The sequence below is a fragment of the Thamnophis sirtalis genome, unplaced genomic scaffold (assembly GCF_051295495.1).
Source record: "Thamnophis sirtalis isolate CommonGarterSnake01/CBP01778 unplaced genomic scaffold, rThaSir2_p1.2 scaffold_9, whole genome shotgun sequence".
NCBI classification, from domain to species: Eukaryota; Metazoa; Chordata; class Lepidosauria; order Squamata; family Natricidae; genus Thamnophis; species Thamnophis sirtalis.
The window spans coordinates 57281226-57300675 of record NW_028261389.1 but is presented as its reverse complement, the minus strand read 5'-3'; the positions used below and the strand labels follow the sequence as shown (position 1 = coordinate 57300675).

At 40.1% G+C, this 19450-nt stretch overlaps 2 protein-coding genes across 2 annotated transcripts in view; one reads left to right on the top strand and one right to left on the bottom strand.

Moving 5' to 3' along the window:
* Positions 1–9085, top strand: part of ANKRD26 (ankyrin repeat domain 26) — a 100070-nt gene extending 90985 nt beyond the window's left edge. The window contains exons 37-38 of the mRNA XM_087723646.1: positions 6146–6191; positions 7376–9085. Coding sequence (XP_087579772.1) covers positions 6146–6191; positions 7376–7524 — 195 coding nt within the window. The 3' untranslated portion in view covers positions 7525–9085. The remainder of the gene's footprint in view (positions 1–6145; positions 6192–7375) is intronic.
* A 139-nt stretch (positions 9086–9224) lies between these two features.
* LSM8 (LSM8 homolog, U6 small nuclear RNA associated) lies at positions 9225–13348 on the bottom strand. The gene is made up of 4 exons (XM_014069395.2): positions 13215–13348; positions 12167–12207; positions 11272–11399; positions 9225–9451 (listed from the first exon to the last, which is right to left on the bottom strand). Exons 1-4 carry the CDS (start codon positions 13243–13245, stop codon positions 9361–9363), a joined length of 291 nt encoding a protein of 96 aa, XP_013924870.1. The 5' UTR covers positions 13246–13348; the 3' UTR covers positions 9225–9360.
* Positions 13349–19450: the final 6102 nt, after the last annotated feature.

Sequence of the window (19450 nt, the reverse complement as noted above, 5' to 3'; positions counted from 1 at the left end):
GAATACTATATAGAAGGGCCCTGCTGAATGGGGTCAGGCCAGAATATAAAGGATTATAAAATGTATACCACAGACGTCTCTGTCTATTTAGTCAGCAAGTTTGATATTTTCACACAAGAGAAGCTGTTATGGGAGCAGAGGCATGAACACCTCCTTCCCACACCCAGTTCTATATATAGCTACAATAAAGCTGGATCCAGTCCATAAATGAAAAGTTATAAAAGATTAGTTTAGGTGACTCTTCGAAAAAGAGCAGCATTTCTTACTGCATAAATCGATATGCCTGTACATTAAGTACATTGAGGTGCAGACTTTAGATTGATTGATTGATAAATATTTTAATAGTTCTATACTAAATTACAATTAGGGATGTTTTTCATTTACATGTATATGAACCTTCCGGATTATATGCTAAATTATATTTCAAATTTCCTTATAGGTTTCATTTCCTGGTTTATCCATAACATTTTTTGTCAGAATGCAGATCTGAATAAATAATGAAAAACTATGTATTACTTATATAAGTTCTTTTGCTTTTTATATCATTTAGAAAAAGTTTTGATTTTTTCCTCTTTCCATAACTCTTTAACCTTGAATCAACTTATAGCAGATTGTTGCTGAACTATTGGCATTTGAAAGATAATAAAATATTCAAAGACTTTAGAGTTATTAAGTTTATTGTTGCATACTTCTAGATAGAAATTCTAGCTAGAATCTAGACAAGGTTAGCCATGTTTTAATCTCATTGAAGTTTGAAATAGTTAACATTGATCTTGATTAACATATCTTATTACTTTTAATTAGGACCAGTATGAATAATGTCTTCTGAAATCAGCTTTCTAGGTAGAGCATACAGATGATATACTGTACATGTTTATTTAGAAATAAGACACATTGAATTCTCTTGGACAATTAAATATGCATGATTGGTTCCTCCAAAGTAGTTTACCATTTCTTTTCACATAGTAGATAACATTTCTCTTTTCTGATACTCCTTTGTAGATTAGTCACTTTCATTTCTGTCATCAAAAACCATGCACTTATGGCTTGCTCTTTACTTCTTCAGCTCCTTGATCAAAAATCTAATTCTCCCTTCTCTTCTCTGCAACCAGAGACTTAACAAGGTGTGTAGTCAGTATTGCTGAATACCATGTAATTTCTTGTGCTGAGCTATTATATTGTCTGATTAGTTAAATACCGCACATTACACTGTAAGAAAGTAGCAGTGAAAATTACAAATATGAATAAAAGAATCATAAATAACCCATTACAACATATTTATGTAATGTACTTAATGTGTTTTACTATATTTAGAGTAATTGAAAATTACAGTCATTTTAGTAATTCGATATGATTCATATTTAACTTTCTAATTAGGAATTTCCTTGTTCATAGTTCCACAGTAATCTAAATTGCACATCAATATGATTTCAGAATATGGCTGTAATATTGAGATCTATAGAACTATGTTCCTGATTAATTTTCATGGCTAGTTTCCTATGCAAATTTACCAAAACTAAAGTAATTTAATGAAACATATCTACAGCAGGGATGTCAAACTCACAGCCCAAATGTTTCATGAACTGACCAAGCCCACCTCCATTTTAGCAAAGGAGGGGGAAAAGTCATAATACGTCATGTGATGACAATGTGACAATATGAATTTGACACCCTTGATCTAGAGGGAAAGCAGTTACACTCTTTTATCTCCCTTGAAGCACAGATAAGCTATTTTCCCAGATTTACAGCTTTCTAAATTTATTTTCATTCTAGATAAGCATTTTTTAAAAATTGGCAAAAAGCAATGACTCAGAATCAGAATTTGAGAAAGGATTTTAAAAGAGATGTAACAGCACTATTAGCATGTCTGCTATACTTCCTCTGCTGTGTTCTGACCTCACTATCCTCATAGAAACAACTAAAAAGGGCCATATTTTTATTTGGCTTTCTAAATACTTCAAAGTTTCTGAGAGGTAGGCAGCATATAAATGTAATAAATTATTATTGTAAAGTTCCTTTTTATTATAGATATATTTCAGGAGATAAGAATGGCTGAATAAACAAGACTGAGCAGCTAAATATATTAAGAACTGAAGCAGAATTGTAGGTAGCATTAAGTTAGATTTTGTTTTCCTTCTCTTTCTGGACAGTCTTTCTGAGAAGGTATGCTGGATGTTATTTGTAACATATGGAGTTATTTGTAAAAAGTGGGATACAAATAAATAAATAAACAAAATTACAAATTGGAAAAAAAGCCAGGAAAAGTATTTATTGGAGTTATATATTGTCTATCATTGTGGTTAACAACAATTAATTATAAAATACAAATAATAAAACTTAGTGCCTAATTAAAACACATCATAAAGCAGCTTAAATATAGAATATCTATATTGATAAATAAGTAAAATTGTGCCTTTGAATCAGTATTGACTCCTGATGACTGCAGGCTTTTTGGCAAGATTTCAGAAGTGATTTACCATTTCCTCCTCCCTAAGGCTGAGGGAGAGGCCTATAGTGACTGAGCTGGCTTTATGTCTTAGTTGGGACTAGAACTCACAGTTTCTCAGGTTCCAGCCTAATGCCTTAAGCACTTCACCAAACTGGCTCTCTAAATATAGAATATTTGCCTAGATTTCTGCCTTTGTTTTATTTTGCCTAAATAAAACAAAGGGCATTCCAAATCTTACATTAACCAAATACATTTGTAATGATGCCAAGACAATATTTAGGTAAATTCAAATGCAGGAGAATACAGCTTTAGCTTTGTCTGAACACAGGTTTATTAAGTCCTAACCAGAATTCTTATTTATTAGATAGCGCATATCATATAGGGTATAGCTATGGCATGTTTCATCATGACCAGATCAGGCATCTTCAGAATGATATGTCTGGCACAGTACCGTATTTTCACGACCATAAGGCGCACAGGATTATAAGCCGCAGTATCAGTTAACATTAATTTTTCAAACTTTTTTCATATATAAAGCGCACCGGGTTATAAGCCGCACATTTTTTTTTGCAACATTTCCCCCCCCCCCCGCCTGCATTCCGTTTCCTAGCCTGCCTGGCCACTCGTTCATTTCGTTTCCCCCCCTGCCTGCATTCCGTTTCCTAGCCAGGCTGGCCACTCGTTCATTTCGTTTCCCCCCCTGCCTGCATTCCGTTTCCTAGCCTGCCTGGCCACTCGTTCGTTTCGTTTCCCCCCTGCCTGCATTCCGTTTCCTAGCCTGCCTGGCCACTCGTTCGTTTCGTTTCCCCCCTGCCTGCATTCCGTTTCCTAGCCTGCCTGGCCACTCGTTCATTTCGTTTCCCCCCCTGCCTGCATTCCGTTTCCTAGCCTGGCTGGCCACTCGTTCATTTCGTTTCCCCCCCTGCCTGCATTCCGTTTCCTAAAAGATCCCCCACCCCACCACCTCTTAGGGAAAGAGGAGGTGTGGGACAGATCGTGGGATCGCTGGTTTCTGAGCATGATGGGCAAGGATCCACCACCCCACCACCTCTTAGGGAAAGAGGAGGTGTGGGACAGATCGTGGGATCGCTGGTTTCTGAGCATGATGGGCAAGGATCCACCACCCCACCACCTCTTAGGGAAAGAGGAGGTGTGGGACAGATCGTGGGATCGCTGGTTTCTGAGCATGATGGGCAAGGATCCACCACCCCACCACCTCTTAGGGAAAGAGGAGGTGTGGGACAGATCGTGGGATTGCTGGTTTCTGAGCTTGATGGGCAAGGATTCTCCACCCCACCACCTCTTAGGGAAAGAGAAGGTGTGGGACAGATCGTGGGATCGCTGGTTTCTGAGCATGATGGGCAAGGATCCACCACCCCACCACCTCTTAGGGAAAGAGGAGGTGTGGGACAGATCGTGGGATCGCTGGTTTCTGAGCATGATGGGCAAGGATCCACCACCCCACCACCTCTTAGGGAAAGAGGAGGTGTGGGACAGATCGTGGGATTGCTGGTTTCTGAGCTTGATGGGCAAGGATTCTCCACCCCACCACCTCTTAGGGAAAGAGAAGGTGTGGGACAGATCGTGGGATCGCTGGTTTCTGAGCTTGATGGGCAAGGATTCTCCACCCCACCACCTCTTAGGGAAAGAGGAGGTGTGGGACAGATCGTGGGATCGCTGGTTTCTGAGCTTGATGGGCAAGGATTCTCCACCCCACCACCTCTTAGGGAAAGAGGAGGTGTGGGACAGATCGTGGGATCGCTGGTTTCTGAGCTTGATGGGCAAGGATTCTCCACCCCACCACCTCTTAGGGAAAGAGGAGGTGTGGGACAGATCGTGGGATCGCTGGTTTCTGAGCTTGATGGGCAAGGATCCTCCTCCCCACCACCTCTTAGGGAAAGAGGAGGTGTGGGACAGATCGTGGGATCGCTGGTTTCTGAGCTTGGTGAGCAAGGATCCCACTATCTTACTATTTTATTTTTCTTTATGTACACTGGTCACCTTACCCAAGGGATGTGTGTGCATGCTTCAAGTTTGAGCGTACTAAGTAAAATCGGGAGGGAGAGACCCAAGGGACGTGTGCCTGCTTCAAGTTTGAGCGTACTAAGTAAAATCGGGAGGGAGAGACCCAAGGGACATGTGTGAGCTTAAAGTTTGAACGTAAAATCGGGATGGAGAGATTTTCAATCTTTTTCCATATATAAAGCGCACCGGGTTATAAGCCGCACTGCCGGTTTTTTATTTTAGGATTTTCAGTGCGGCTTATAGTCGTGAAAATACGGTAATCTTAGCTGTGCATCCTTAGTTTTTAAGATTCTGTGGGTAATCTTGGACCCAAGTTGTAAGTTTTCAAAGGGTGACAGCATCCAATATATCAAATTCCTATTAGTTAATTTGCCTTGCTTACCTTAGGCTGCAGTTTACCTTCCTTCAACCCATTATTGGTCTTATTCACTGATAATGTGGTCCTGGTGCTGTGAGATGTGGTGCTGCCTACTAGCAGGGCCAGCTTCAATTGGACCCATTCATGGAAGTCGGGGGACCAATGACTATTAGTCTTGATGGCAGTATTGTCTTTGAATGCCATCTGCAGGCAGACCAGTGCACTTCCTTGTGCAGTTGGTTCACCATTATTAGAACAGATGGTGGGATTAGATGAACCTTGGATCAATCCAGCAGGACACTGTTTATATTCTTAGGTATTTGAAAAACTTCCCTAGTTTTCAGCCAACAGTAGGAAGATATTGTAGTGGATTCCACATTTATTCATTTAAAAACAAGATATTCCTTTGAAGATCTGGTGTTAAGGTTGTTCAGTTCCCACATAGGCCAGAAAAATGACTTTTAGATACGTAAATGTGCAACCAGATGCAAAATCTGCAGCTCCATGAAGTACTTTACTTTGTGACATGTTGTGTGAGCTAATGGAAAAATAATTAATCCAGATTGTAAAAATAAAGTGAACTCCAAATCCTAGTGAGCTAGTTCTCGTTAGCTCCATGGCAAGTACTGGTACCACTGGTTCTTCAGTTATTCTCTACAGGATATTTGCCAATGTTTCTAAGATGATTGAAATTATTCTGAAATCAGATTTTCCTCATCCTGACAAATCACATGAAATGATCAATTCATGGAAAAGCGCTGCCAGAAACTAACAAAGACTTGTGTTTTTCCTAATGCAATTTAGTATATAACACTAAATAACAAAGCATACAAAGAAGGAAAATACATAGGTGTATTTGTAGTGCAGTTTGTGCATATAAATTGCAATCACAACCAGTGTGGAAGCTGCACCTGTAAAGATACATATTTACATTTTTTTTTTAATTGCCTATTTGCACTTCTTAGTAATCTATGATTTTATATACATACACACACACACACACACACACATATGTATATACACACATGCAGACAGATTTGTTCTTAGTCAAAACATTTTGATTTTGCATTTTAAGCCATCTGTGAAGTCTATCTTCGATTGGATATTGTATTATTAGCAAGTGTTGATTCCTTAATGCTAATTCATGATGTAACATTTTGATCAATGCTAATTGAAAGCTGGGATATTTTTTTAAAAACTAAGAGAGAAACCTATGTGAAATTTGCTAAAATATCTTATTAAGTGATACTGTGTTTATGTATTTGTAGTTTATATTTAGTAATATTTCAACCGTAATCTAAATATAATTTCAGATGCGGATGGAATTAGACAAAAGAATCACAAAAGAACTGGACCAAGGTAAATAGCAAATTATATGCTGACAATTTGAAACTTGTTCTGCTGTTTACTTTGTTTCCCTACCCCTATCCTGCTGCCGGCAAGAAAATACTAACTGAAATTTTGAGACATTGTACCTCATCCTTTACATTTTAGAACAGGGGTGTGAGCCCGTGGGCCAGATGCATCACATGCTGGCTATGCCCTGGTTTAGTGAAAGGGGGGAGGGAGTCCCAATACATCATGTGACAATGCGAGTTTGATACCCTTAGGTTTTAGAACCTAAATATGGCCACAGTAAAAGCTTTAGCAATTTATTTCTAGAACATAAAAATATAAAACCCATTACCTGCTGATCAGTAAACTAATCTACATGATAGAAAAATAGTTCTAATGTATAATACCCAAAGTAATATAAATAAGAAGGAAAAAAGGGAGTATCTAATATTTTAGATACACTATTAGATCATAGAAATATTATAAGCAATTGTTTTAGAGCAGGGGTGTCAAAATGGATTTCTTGGAGGGCCAGATCAGCATTGTAGTTGTCCTCCGCAGGCCAGTTTGGGAGTGAAAGGGAGATGGGACGGATGCCCTCTTGCAGCTCCCTGCCATGCAAACCAGGGCACAGAAGGCCACAGGCAGCCCCCATGTGTCCCATTTTTGGCCTGGATTGCCTCCTACAGCACCCTGTCAGCCAAAACAGGCTGCACAGGGGTTGCCCACAGGCCCCCTTTTGGCTGGCAGGGTGCTCGAAGCCATTGCTTGTAGACATTTCATTACTCGACTATGTAAGATTACTATTAAGTAGACCTTTGTGTGTGTGTGTGTGTGCACTCGCACATGCGCACCCACATACTGTACATACAACTCCCTGTATATAAATATAGCAAATAACTCACTAGCACTGATGTTGGGTAATGAAATGCCTGCAAATAAAAAAACAAGCTCAGAGCACCAAGAATTTCACAATTCAGTCCTGAGCTACATGTATTCTCTTCTATTGGAATGTCTCAATTAAAAGCATTCCAGAAATTCTACATTATTGGGTTTATTGCTCTATATATAGAGCGCTGTTTTTTTCTTCCATAGCAAAATAAACAGTTGAAAATATTGCTCATAATATCCGTCAAAATTGGCATTCTGATATCATTGTCTCTTCAGCAGATATTATGAAACCTGTAAAAAATACTGTTGTTTTTCAGCTAAAGCTGAACTTGATGCCGGATCTGTTAGAGTCTCCCCTGTAGGATCAGTTGATGGATCTTCAACAAAATCAGATATAGACCAAGATGAAGTTTCCAAGGCAAAACAGGAGTATCTAGATGTTTTAAAGAAAAACTATATGATTTGAATAAACTCTGCAAACTTGTAGATATGACTTGATTACTTAACTTTTCAATAGGATGCATATTTGGCACAGTGCACTTGTTATGTACAAAAAATACTTAATAGTCTTGTGGTCCCTATTTTGTTTTTTTCACAACCCCCATATTTTTTCTTTAGTTAATTCACACTAGCCTATGACCTATAAAACTGCCTTTGTTAAGTTTGTATATGTATATTTAAAAAGTCATTCCTAGATCTGCTCTTGTACTTTTAATTAATTTGCATGTTGTCAGGTAAGTTACTGTTTTTCTGATACATTTACTTTATGCCCTCAAATGCATTCCATATACATGGCATTTCTACTTCTGTTAATCACTTTTACATAGGTTCAGCATTAGGCATCCTATACTGATATGCCATTACAGCAGTAGTGCCAAGAGAAATCTGATCTGTATTTTTAAGTAGTGCTAAAAATGCACTGATGATTTGATTATAACAAAATTTCAAGCATTTTCTGTATCTTGAACTAATGGTTCAGGCTACTGTTTATTTTTTAAAGGTGGTGCCCTGGTGCTGTAAGGTATCAGGTGCCATTGATATAGCATATACTCTAGTGATAGTGTGTCCTAAGTTTACAATTTCTGGAAATTCTATTAATTTGAACATTAGCACATAGGAAGTTTACACACACCCCAAGATGTATCACAACTTTTAGCAGCTCCATTCATTAGAACAGTGATGGCGAACCTATGGCACGCGTGCCACAGATGTATGCTGGCCAGCGCACATGCCCGCACTGGCTCGCTGAGTTCACCCTTTTTTAAAGCCCTCCCCAGGCTCCAGAGGCTTTATAGGAGCCTGGGGAGGACGAAAAGAGCCTCTCCCCCCTCACCCCAAGGCCCTCCAGAGGCTTCAGGAGCTTCCCTGAAGCCTCCGGAGCACAGAAAAATGGCCCTACGGGCAAACCAAAAGTTCAGGAACGGATTCCGGTTTGCTCAGAGGGTTGTTTTGACTGCTCTGAAGGCTTCAGGGAAGCCTCCTGAAGGTCTCTGAAGCCTCCGGATGGCTTCCAGGGGGTGGGGGGAGGCTGTTTTCGCCCTCCCCAGGCTCCTATAAAGCCTCTGGAGCCTGGGGAGGGCGAAAAAAGCATGCAAAAGATGGGGGAGATCGCCTGTAGTGCATGCATGCGCACTGGGAGGTGGTGTCGCACATTGCATTATGGGTGAGGCACACCTGTATACGACCCCCTCACTTATGGCACGCAAGCCAAAAAAGGTTCGCCATTGCTGTATTAGAAGAATGATAGCCGGTAGTGGAATTCTGTCTCATAATCGCAGCTTAGATGGAAGATTAGAAGGATCTTGTGTACACTGAAAGTGTAGGTTTGGGATGGAAAGGGAAATTTCATTCATAATGTTGCAAATCATCCTAACATGAATACATTCAATTGTTTAAAATGACATAATAAATTACAATGGCACAAACCGCCAAGTCATTTTTTAAGAAATTAAAAATATTTTTATTATAGTACACTTGTATTTAATGTGATTTATTTAATAAAATTTTAAAATCATGGTTTTTCTGAATGTTGTTCCCAGCAAAATATTCCTTTTGTGTTAGCAGTTTAGAATTTTCATTTCCTTATGTTCTAAGATATAATACTCTGGTTTTTAAAGTTGCTTTTTCCGATTGCCATGTTGGCATTCTAAATACATGAGTCAGTAGTAAAATGTATACTTTAATTTACATAAAGCTGTAACAGTAAAAAATAAGTATAAATGATCCAAATTATGCAAATTTTAAAAAGGAGTCATGCCATTGTATAAATAATTATGTAAAGCAGTCCTTATTCTTTTGTCTTTCAATGTACAACTGAGTTCAAAGGTTCTGCTCGAATATTTCCCAAGTCAAGGGCTGAATCTGTTTCTTCATCTATTTCTCCAATTACAGCTCTGAAAAAGAAATTTTGATTGCTCTAGTTATATGTATTTTAAATTAAATATCAACAGAACCTGCATTCTGCATTCTATTACAAAAATAGTTATTTCTACTTAATATTCTTTTCATACTTTGCAGCAAACTGAAAAGTATAAATGAAATTCTACAAGAGGATAGAATATCTAGCCCATGTGGATTGTACTGAAATAATTATCACATAAATATACTCCTTGGAGATAATAACTTGCCCCAACAATACAGAAAAGTATTTTGTGCAAAAATGACTTTAAAAAAGAAAATAAGCAATTATTTTTTTATCTTAGCAGTGACGTGCGGTGAGGTTTATGGCTGGTGAGGCAAAAAGAAAGAAAGCGGCCTTTGCCCGCTGTCAAGAAAGCAGCTTTTGGCCGCTCCAGCACTATGTCCCGCCTCTATGTCGGACATAGCGCCGGAACGGCCAAAAGCAGCTTTCTTGACAGGGGGCAAAAGCCGCTTTCAAGAAAGAGGCTTTTGGCCGCGCTGGCGCTATGTCCGACCCGCTTCTATGTTGAACATAGCGCCGGCGCGGCCAAAAGCCTCTTTCTTGACAGCGGGCAAAAGCGCCGGAGCAGCCAAAAGCCGCTTTCAAGAAAGAAAGTGCCAGCCCGCCAGCAGACATAGGTAAAAGACCCGCCTTTGCGGCCGGGCTTCCCCGACACAGAGAAATAAAGCTGGCGGGTTGCCCTCCCTGCCTCTCCTTCCCTCTGAGTGAAGAAAAGCACGCACACACACAAAAATTACTTACAAATTACAATTACTTACAAATTACATTAATTTTGAATTCCTCCCCCTCCTTCCGACCCACATACCTTTTCCAGCTGTTTCACAGAGGATTTCAACTCTGCTCTTGTCTGTCATGATGAAAATGTAAAAGGAAAAAGGCAAGAGCTGCTGAGGTCAGGCTGGGTTAGCTGCTGCCAGAGTCCCCAATGGATGACTCTGCTTAACTGTTTAAAAAAGCCTCTTAAAAAATGCCCTCTACAGGAGGAGGCAAGAGAACCACGTGCCTCATCTACCTAAGGAATTTTTTGGTTTTTAACCCTTGCGTAACTCTGCTCAAGTGATCATAAATTCAGACTAAATGAGGCATGTGGTTCTCCCACCTCCTCCTGTAGAGGGCACTTTTTAGAAGCTTTTTTAAACAGTTAAGCACTAAGCAGAGTCATCCACTGTGACTCTGGCAGCAACTACCTCAGCACTGTATCTTAGATATACATGTACACAAAAGTGAGTTTAAGAAAACATTCAGAAGGTTCAGAGGGAATATCAAACTTTGGCATGACTTAGCTGCTTAAGAAATAACGTCTGGTTATGAATATTAGACAAGAGATATTAATGAACAGAGGAATAAAGAAAGCATATGGGTTGGATTATAAAGAAATTCTATATAAATATTAGTATGCAAGTGGCTGAAAGGGGCAAAGGAAAATGAATTTTCATCTATGAGGAGTAGTATGAAAAACCTTAAAGCAGGCTTTCCAAACTGTGAGGTACCACTCTTGGAGATGTGTAGAGAGAGTTCAGGGAAGTTGTGAAAGCCTTTTAAGTACATTGCTACAATACATCCATCTTTCCCAAACTATCATTTTACTGATTTTAATTGTTCATTTGATTTGGATTTTTAAGGGAGGTGTATACCTTATACTAAAGGGAGGTGTAATGGGGGGAAAACTTTTGGGAACCACAGCTTAGAGGGATACCAATAACCTTGTTTCCAGATAGGCTCTCAAATAACAAGTGATTTCATATCTAACTGCAGCTTGGATTACATTAATTTCAAAAGGATAAAACTTACACATTATCTCCTCTCACAATGTATAATCCTAATACTACTTGTTCCACTCCTTGTGAAGAACTGAATACTCTTTCATGGCTCTCATCCAAAATCAAATTGATTGTCTGATCAAAGCCCTTGAGAGTGCCCTGAAATAAATACATAAATGCAATCTATCACATTATCATTTATAAAGCATATTTGTTACAATTCTTTATTTTTTAACCTTTAAAAATCTGAACAGCAATTCATATTTAAATGAGATAGATAACAATAAATTATATATTGACATCAAACTAGGTCTGGACTGTTGGGATTTTTTTTGCGTACCAGTGAGTAATCAATTACACCAATCAATTAAAAAGGTAAAGATTTCTCCTTTCCAGTCAAGTGTGATCTGGGGGGCAGTACTCATCTGGTTTCCTAGCTGATGGAGCCAGCATTCTCTGAAGACGCTTCTGTGATCATGTGGCCAGCATGAATATACAGTGAGGCGCATGGAACGCTGTTACCTTCCCTCTGAAGTACCTATTTACTTACCTGCATTTACATGCTTTCATACTGCTGGATTGACGACCCAGAGCAAGAACAGAAGCTCACAGGTCACCCAGGACTTGGATCTCAAGCTGACAACATTGAGTGTCTTAACCACTAGGCCACCATGACCAATCAGTTATATCCACTTATTTCATTGCACACTTTTTTCTTCCAAAATTGGGTTAGGGTTAATTAATGGTTGACAGTTAATTTTGCAAATCAAGATATCCATGCTGTAATCACAAGGCCGTCACTACAATTATTTCCACAATGGGCAAAAATGAGATTTTAACACTGGTGGCATGTAAATAGCACAACAGCCCACATTCAATACAAATCGAACATTTTAGAAAATAATGAGTTTAAGAGGAAATCTCACCACAATCATCCGACCATCTGAAGTAATCACAGCAACAGTACCTAAAATTCATGTCAAGGAATAACCTTAAGGTATGTGTGTGTGCACGTGCGCTCTTCCCAAATAAAAAGGGTAAGCTCATGCTAATGCTACATAAAGGTTCCCCTCACACATATGTGCTAGTCGTCCCAGACTCTAGGGGGCGGTGCTCATCTCCGTTTCAAAGCCAAAGAGCCAGCGCTGTCTCCGAGGTCATGTGGCCGACATAACTAAACCCTGAAAGTGCCCGGAACAGTGTTACCTTCCCACCAAAGACGTTCTGTTTTTCTATTTCCATTTTTTACATGCTTTCAAACTGCTAGGTGGGCAGAAGCTGGGACAAGTAAGGGGAGCTCACTCCATTACGCAGCGCTAGGGATTTGAACTGCCCACCTTTCTGATTGACAAGCTCAGCATCTTAGCCCCTACCAGTGGTCTCCAACCTTAGTAACTTTTAAGACTTGTGGACTTCAACTCCCAGAGTTCCTCAGCCAGAAACTCTGGGAGTTGAAGTCCACAAGTCTTAAAGTTGCCAAGGTTGGAGACCACTGCAGTAAGCCACCGCGTCTACATATAAAAGCCCTTTTAAGAAACTGGATCTCTTCCCATTCAAAGCCAACATTTTGGCAATTATGCCTTTTCCTCACAGAAATCTGATGCCGGCATGGGCAAATACTTCTCTTGCTGCTCCATTTTCAAGAAACACGCCCCCCCGCCCCAGTCAATTTGCACTGCCGACAAGCGCGTCGCTTTCATTCTACAGCAAAGCCCGCCCCCTCGCACGAAATCCAACCATCCAAGCGGAGCCGATTCTGAAAAAAAAGAAAATGGCAGACCTCGCAGCTAATCGCAGGCCGCCGAACATCCCCCCCCCCTCGCGCGCGAAACAATGGCGAAAACCGAAATGGCGAAATATAAGACAGCAGCCCCCCTCAACGCTTTTCCTTTCCCACCCCGTTCCCGCTTCGACCCTTCAGCACTCGCGTGTTTTTCACCGCGTTTGTAGCGTTTCTAGCCAATAAAAGGATACGGTTGATGTAGTTTTCCAACGCGGAGGTCATAGCGACGGTCACTATCGAATCCAACGCTCGGTCGCCCGGTTATAAGCTATCGCGACGTTTCCCGATCTCAAGCGACAAACTAAATCGTCTCACGTGGCACGGACTTTAGCCGCCGCGCGCATGCGCACTCGTGAGAGTGAAGCCGAAGTTCTGCCAGAGCATGCGTTCTGTAGATTCTTAAGATGTGCAAAAGTGGTAGAGTAGTTGCATCATCGGTAGGAAAGGACACTTCCGGTTTCATTTTTCTTAAGGGAAGTTAAGGTTCCCCGCACAAAAAATATGGCTGGTTAGCAGACCTATATGTTTTATACGCCTTTATTCAAATGGAAAGGATGTGAATATAATACTGAGTTCGTTTAAAAATGACGCCAAGGATATCCAGAGGCAGCATTCCTTTCACAGTGAAAGGTATAGAGCAGTGGTCTCCAACCTTGGCAACTTTAAGACCCGTGGACTTCAACTCCCAGAGTTCCTCAGCCAGCTGGCTGAGGAACTCTGGGAGTTGAAGTCCACAAGTCTTAAAGTTGCCAAGGTTGGAGACCACTGGTAGCAGGAGCTGTTTCGCCACTATTCAGTGCTTGACTGATTTCTGCAGCTGGGATCCTTTATTGCAGGGCTCGGTGGTCTGTTTGAGTGGGGTGTCGGTGTCGCTGAAGGATTATGCACCGAATCAGCCCACCGTAAATTTATTTGCAATTGCATTTCAGAATCAGAAATGAAAGATCTTCACAGTCTGGCTGACACAGAAATACAATAAAGCCCGTGTATTACAAGACGCAGAGGGGAAAAAATGTGTTTTTTTCCCACCTATACACACCTGCATTCCCAGATGCATTTCATAGCATGATAAAGTTTGCTTGAGTATAACTTTTTCGAGTGGAAGTTTGAAACCAGATTGGTTGTTTGTTTGTTTTTTGTTTTTTGTGATGTACCTTATTTAGTAGACGTGGTCCATTATTTTACAATTTCTCGTGGAAATGCAGAAAGCAGATTCATAGGATTGCATAGGCTTTTTTGGCTGCCTCTGCGCATAATTTTAGCCAATAGACACGTGAAATTTTGAGAATAAATTTGAATGCCTTGGCTGCCATGGAGAGGCAAGTTGCAGTCACAAAATAAAAGTGACACATAAAGCAGGATGTTAAGGGGGATATGTGGGTGTCTTGAATCCTGAAAGTATTACACAGGTGTCTGGCTTTAGTTGTCCACATTCTAAACACTGAACTCCTTGAAGTCTTTTTTCTTGATCAGCAATAGTCAGTAAATATTTGAAAAGGCTTTCAATATTTTAGCAAGCTATCCTGGAAATACAGACTATATAATTCAAAAATATGCTTATCTGGAAAATATGTAATGCAGAGAGGAAGAAGAGCATGAACTTTTCTCCAAATCAGCAATGTATATGGGTACATGAAGTTTAGAAATTAATTCCATAGTTTCAATAGAAAAAAATATTTGTAGCTCAAGGGTGAACTGTAGGGATCTTGGTGCTCTCTGAGCTTTATTGTTTTCTTGCAGATATTTAATTACCCAACTTGGAAATGTCTGCAAGTAAACAACCATGTTCAGAGAACATTAAGGACTCCACAGTCCATAGAGTTTTGTTGGCTTATTTCCAATTCTTTTGGAGTCATTGGTGCTGTCTGAGTTTGGTTGTTCGCTTGCTTTTGTTTGTTTAATTATCCAAATAGAAAACATCTTCAAGTAACCACCTTCAGAGAAAACCAAGGTTCCCACAGTCCATAGAGTTTCATTGGTCTTACAGGTAATCCTCAACTTACAGCCATTCATTTAGTGACTCTGCCACTGCAAAAAGGGAGTTCTCACCATTTTTCACTCTTAAGACCATTGCAACATTCCCACAGTCGTGAACAAAATCCAGTCATTTGGCAATTGCCATGTACAGTATTTATGGCAGTTGCAGCATCTCGGAGCTCAGCTGTAGTTCTTAAGGATTACCGTACTTGTATTTCAAATTTGTTGAGTCATTGGAGAAAGGAGCTTGGTTGTTTGCTTGATGTTTTATTACCTAACTAGGTAATATCAGTGCAGGTAAGTGTGGGGTTTGTTTCCTGTTTATATACAGTAGCTTACCCTGCCAGTTTTGGTGAGGGTGAGTTTTTCTCTTTGGTATTTCTTTGATTAGGGTATTGTTTTATACTTAATATTTTTTTGCTTGGTATTAATCCTGGTTTATCTGGGTCCTTGACTGCTGCTGGGGAGGTCTTGTGGTCTTTTTTATTTCCTTCTAAGTTTTTTTTTTGTTTAAATGGTTTATAAATATGGTTTATTTATATTTGTTTATTATTGATGGTTGATTTGTCTGAATGTCAAGCTTTCAGGAATTCACTAACATTTTGGTCTAGGATACTAACATTTAGTTTGATCTAGGGTGCTTGCAGTTTCCCAGTTGAATCAGGTTGAGTCGCTTGTGAAATTAAGGAGTTTTCGTCATGTCTTCTGAATTTTAGTTGGTTGAGAGTAAAACAGTTTTTGTTCAAGTTTTTGATAAAGATGTCCAGGAAGAGCTGTGTGTCATTTTCTTTTTCCACTTGTAAATTTTATTCTTTTAAAGAAGTTGTTAATTATTTCATGTATCTTCTTTAGTTGTTCCTTTGTATTGGTGGTATGAAACTATCATCGGCCTACTGAATTCATTTTGTAGATAGTTATTATATAGGGTGTTTCTTTATTCTGTTGTTCTGGGTTACTGCAGTTCATTTGTAAAAATTGCTCTTACACAGCTCCTCTTGTGGGAGGTTGGCTTGTTACTTTGGCATTGGAGCACTTGATTAGTGTGGGTTGGTTTTCTATAGACTGGCATTTCTAATTTGCCATTGTTTCCCCTGATGATGAGAATGTCCAGGGAAAAGCAGTGTGTCATTTTTTTCCCCTTGTAAATTTTGTTCCTTTAAAGATGTTGATTGTTTCATATGTCTTCTCTAATTGTTCCCTTTTTTATTAGCAAGAAAGTATCATCTGCCTCCTGAATCTGTACACTTGGCTCTAGGTGTAGGAGTACTATATCTAAAAGCTGCATTACTCTGCTTTGAATCCTAAGAGTGATGATCACGTGGTTGTTGGTATGTTTGTTCATCAAACTTAAAGTAGGCAGTGAGGCGAAGGTTGATGGGGCCTAGGGCCCACCATCAACCTTTCAATCTTAGTGTGTTGTGCAGTATTGCTGCCATGGATTCTATCACTACTTCCATTCTATGAATGTAAAAGAGTGCTGTGACATTGAATGAAATCATAATTCCTTCTTCTATTTTTAGGTCTTTGGTTTTCTGGAGGCACTGGGGTGGGGAGTTGATAGAATATTCATTCCCCTCTGTGAGGTGCCTAAGCTTTTTTGTAAGTTCTTCAGCTATAGGGAGAAGCAACTTAGAACTGAGGAGAAATTTCCTGACTGTTAGAACAATTAATCAGTGGAACAGCTTGCCTCCAGAAGTTGTGAATGCCCCAACACTGGAAGTCTTTAAGAAGATGTTGGATAGCCATTTGTCTGAAATGGTATAGGGATTCCTGCCTAGTCAGGGGGTTATACTAGAAGACCTCCAAGGTCCCTTCCAACTCTGCTATTGTATTGTACTGTATGTTGGGGCCCTAGTAACAATGCAATTGGATAAGAGATATGTTGGACTTGCATATTTTGGGGCATCCATAGAGTAAGGGAGGATAGGTTCACTGCTTTTCATCCACCACTCTTCTTTCTCTTCTATTAGAAACAGCCATGGGCATCAAACACTTCAGAAAGCATGCAAATGGGAGAAATTTGAATGTAGGCAAAACTCTACTAAGGAACAACTATTCTTTCTGCACAAATGCCTATGACAGGATGCACTGCTCACCAGTGTAAGATACAAATCTCAAAAATAATGCACAGCTGTATGTAAAAGTAACAACCCAAACTTCCAGACAAAAAAACTGTGAAAAACATTATTCAGATTAGCACAAACGCACTACAGCAACCTTAAGTGCCTGAAAAAAGGAAACAGACTAGTTCCATCAGATCCAAACACCCTATACTTGAAACTTTAACTATTTGGATAAATGCATCTATAAAGTTAATTGCCACTCCTCCTTATTTTATTTTCTTCTAAATTATGTTACAACCACTTAGAATGGAGGTTTTCCAGTCCCATAAAAAATAATATAATACAGGATGGCATCTTGCAGCCAGATATAAGCTCTTGAGATTTTGGAAATTATTATATTACCTAACCTAACAAAAAGTTTGGAAACCCACCCAGAATCTCGGAGAATGACCCTACCTAACACTGGCAATGAAGATGGGATTTTAGAAGAGAACAAAGGACAGTCAACCGCAGCATGGCATCGATGGCATCTTTGCAGAGAAAGGAACTTTTAACATCTGAAAGCATCCTAGTACAATACAATGAGACTTTTCCCCTTGTCTTAATTCGTCATCCTTCCCTATTTGGTGTGGGGGCAGTCCTTGGCCATCAAGTGCCAAATGGACTTGAGGAGCCAATCGCCTTTTATTCTAAGACACTATCTAGGGCCGAACGAAACTACAGCCAATTGGACAAGGAAGCACTGGCTGCAAAGGCATTAATATCTATATGGCAGAGACTTTGATCTAATCACAGACCATAGAACATTGCTAGGAATCATTGCGGAGGACCACCTGACCCTAACAATGCTGCCCCTGTGAATGAGAAAATGGACTATTTTCCTGGCGGGCTACAATTACAGACTGCTCTACCATCCGGGGAAAGCCATCAACCACGCCAATGGCCTCAGCCAGTGCCCACTTCGAGACCTCATTGAAGATCCTGCCCCTGTCGCATCCATGCTCCTAATCAAGGAGCTACAGACTGGCCTTGTCACGGCAACTTTAATTCAAAAATGTTTTCCAACCTAGAGCAACAGACTCCCAGAGTTTCTCAGTTCACAATGCCCTTGTGGTTCCACAATTGGGTGTAATAAAAAATATTGGTGGTGCCTCTTGATTATCCCTGTGATGATCTAGTGCAGGTGTGTCAAACTGGATTTCTTCAAGGGCCAGTTCTGCATTGTAGTTCTCCTCTGCAGTCTGGATGGAGGGGGGGGAGACAGGATAGAAGACAGATGGAATGGATATCTCCTGTCACTGAAAATGGGGCATGGGGCTCCACGTGCGGCCTTGAGCCCCATTTTTGGCTTGGATGGGCTCTTCTAGCACTCTGCCGGCAAAAACTCTGTTGGCCAAAATGTGGGGGGGCTGTGCCCCGTTTTTGCTAGCAAAGGCACTGCGGGCCAGTCCTTTGCTATTTCCAGGCTGGCTTCCTGGGCCAGATCTAAGGACCCCGCAGGCTGGATCCGACCTGTGGGCCTTGAGTTTGACATCCCTGATCTAGGGTGACAGACTGCCTTCACAGTGTCAGTAGAGTCTGACCAGATGGAGTTTATGCATCATATCAACTTTAATAAATTTTAATATCTGGAATGAGTTTAATATTCACCCTAGAGCAGAATATTTTATTCACCATTTTTTCCCTTTATTCCCCTCAGGTTTTCTGTGGATGTCCTGTTTTTATTATTTTTATAGTGAAACAGGACTTTTTATTGAATAGGAAATGTCAAGACAGCTAACAAGAACTAAAATGCAACACTACCAACTTTTATAAAAAGGTTCCATATCAACTAAAGGTGTTGTCAGCGTTCCAAGTATCATGTAGAATTAAATCAGAATCAAATGCAAAACGATCCTTAAAGTTCCAATTTAATAAAGCAAACATCTTAGCACATCTGTGTTAATCCCAATACTGGCAATGACATCAGAATTCCACCCAGTTAAAAGTTCATGATCTTGTCCCCACACCCACAATCCATCACATGGTCCAATCTCCTTCTTCCACGCTGGCATCCACACCCAGCTTCTTCCGGTCAGGTGTACTGGTGTGGAGACAAAGGATGACCTTGGCTTCTAGTAAAGAATGAAAACAATACATTCCACAATCTCACTCCTGTCTATTCCCCCCTCCCATCAACTACACTAAAGAAACAGCATAATGAAATAAGAGAAAGTGTGTCAGGCCAAAATTCTAAAAGGAATATTTTTTTTTTGGTATTTTGGTATTTATTGGACATTTATAGGCCGCCCTTTTCCCTGAGGGGACTCAGGGCGGCTTACAATCAAAGTGGAAAGGGAGTGTAGGACAATACAAAAAAAGATGTGAACAAAAGTAAATTAAATAGT

What these genes read in the sequence shown, in the direction of transcription:
- LSM8 (XM_014069395.2), bottom strand. Translation starts at nt 13,245, where the DNA reads ATGACCTCCGCGTTGGAAAACTACATCAACC. An exon ending in CAGATGGTCGGATGATTGTG is followed by an intron (nt 11,400 to 12,166) that starts GTGAGATTTCCT and finishes TATTTATTTCAG; the next exon opens with GGCACTCTCAAGGGCTTTGA. An exon ending in ATTGTGAGAGGAGATAATGT is followed by an intron (nt 9,452 to 11,271) that starts GTAAGTTTTATC and finishes TTTCTTTTTCAG; the next exon opens with AGCTGTAATTGGAGAAATAG.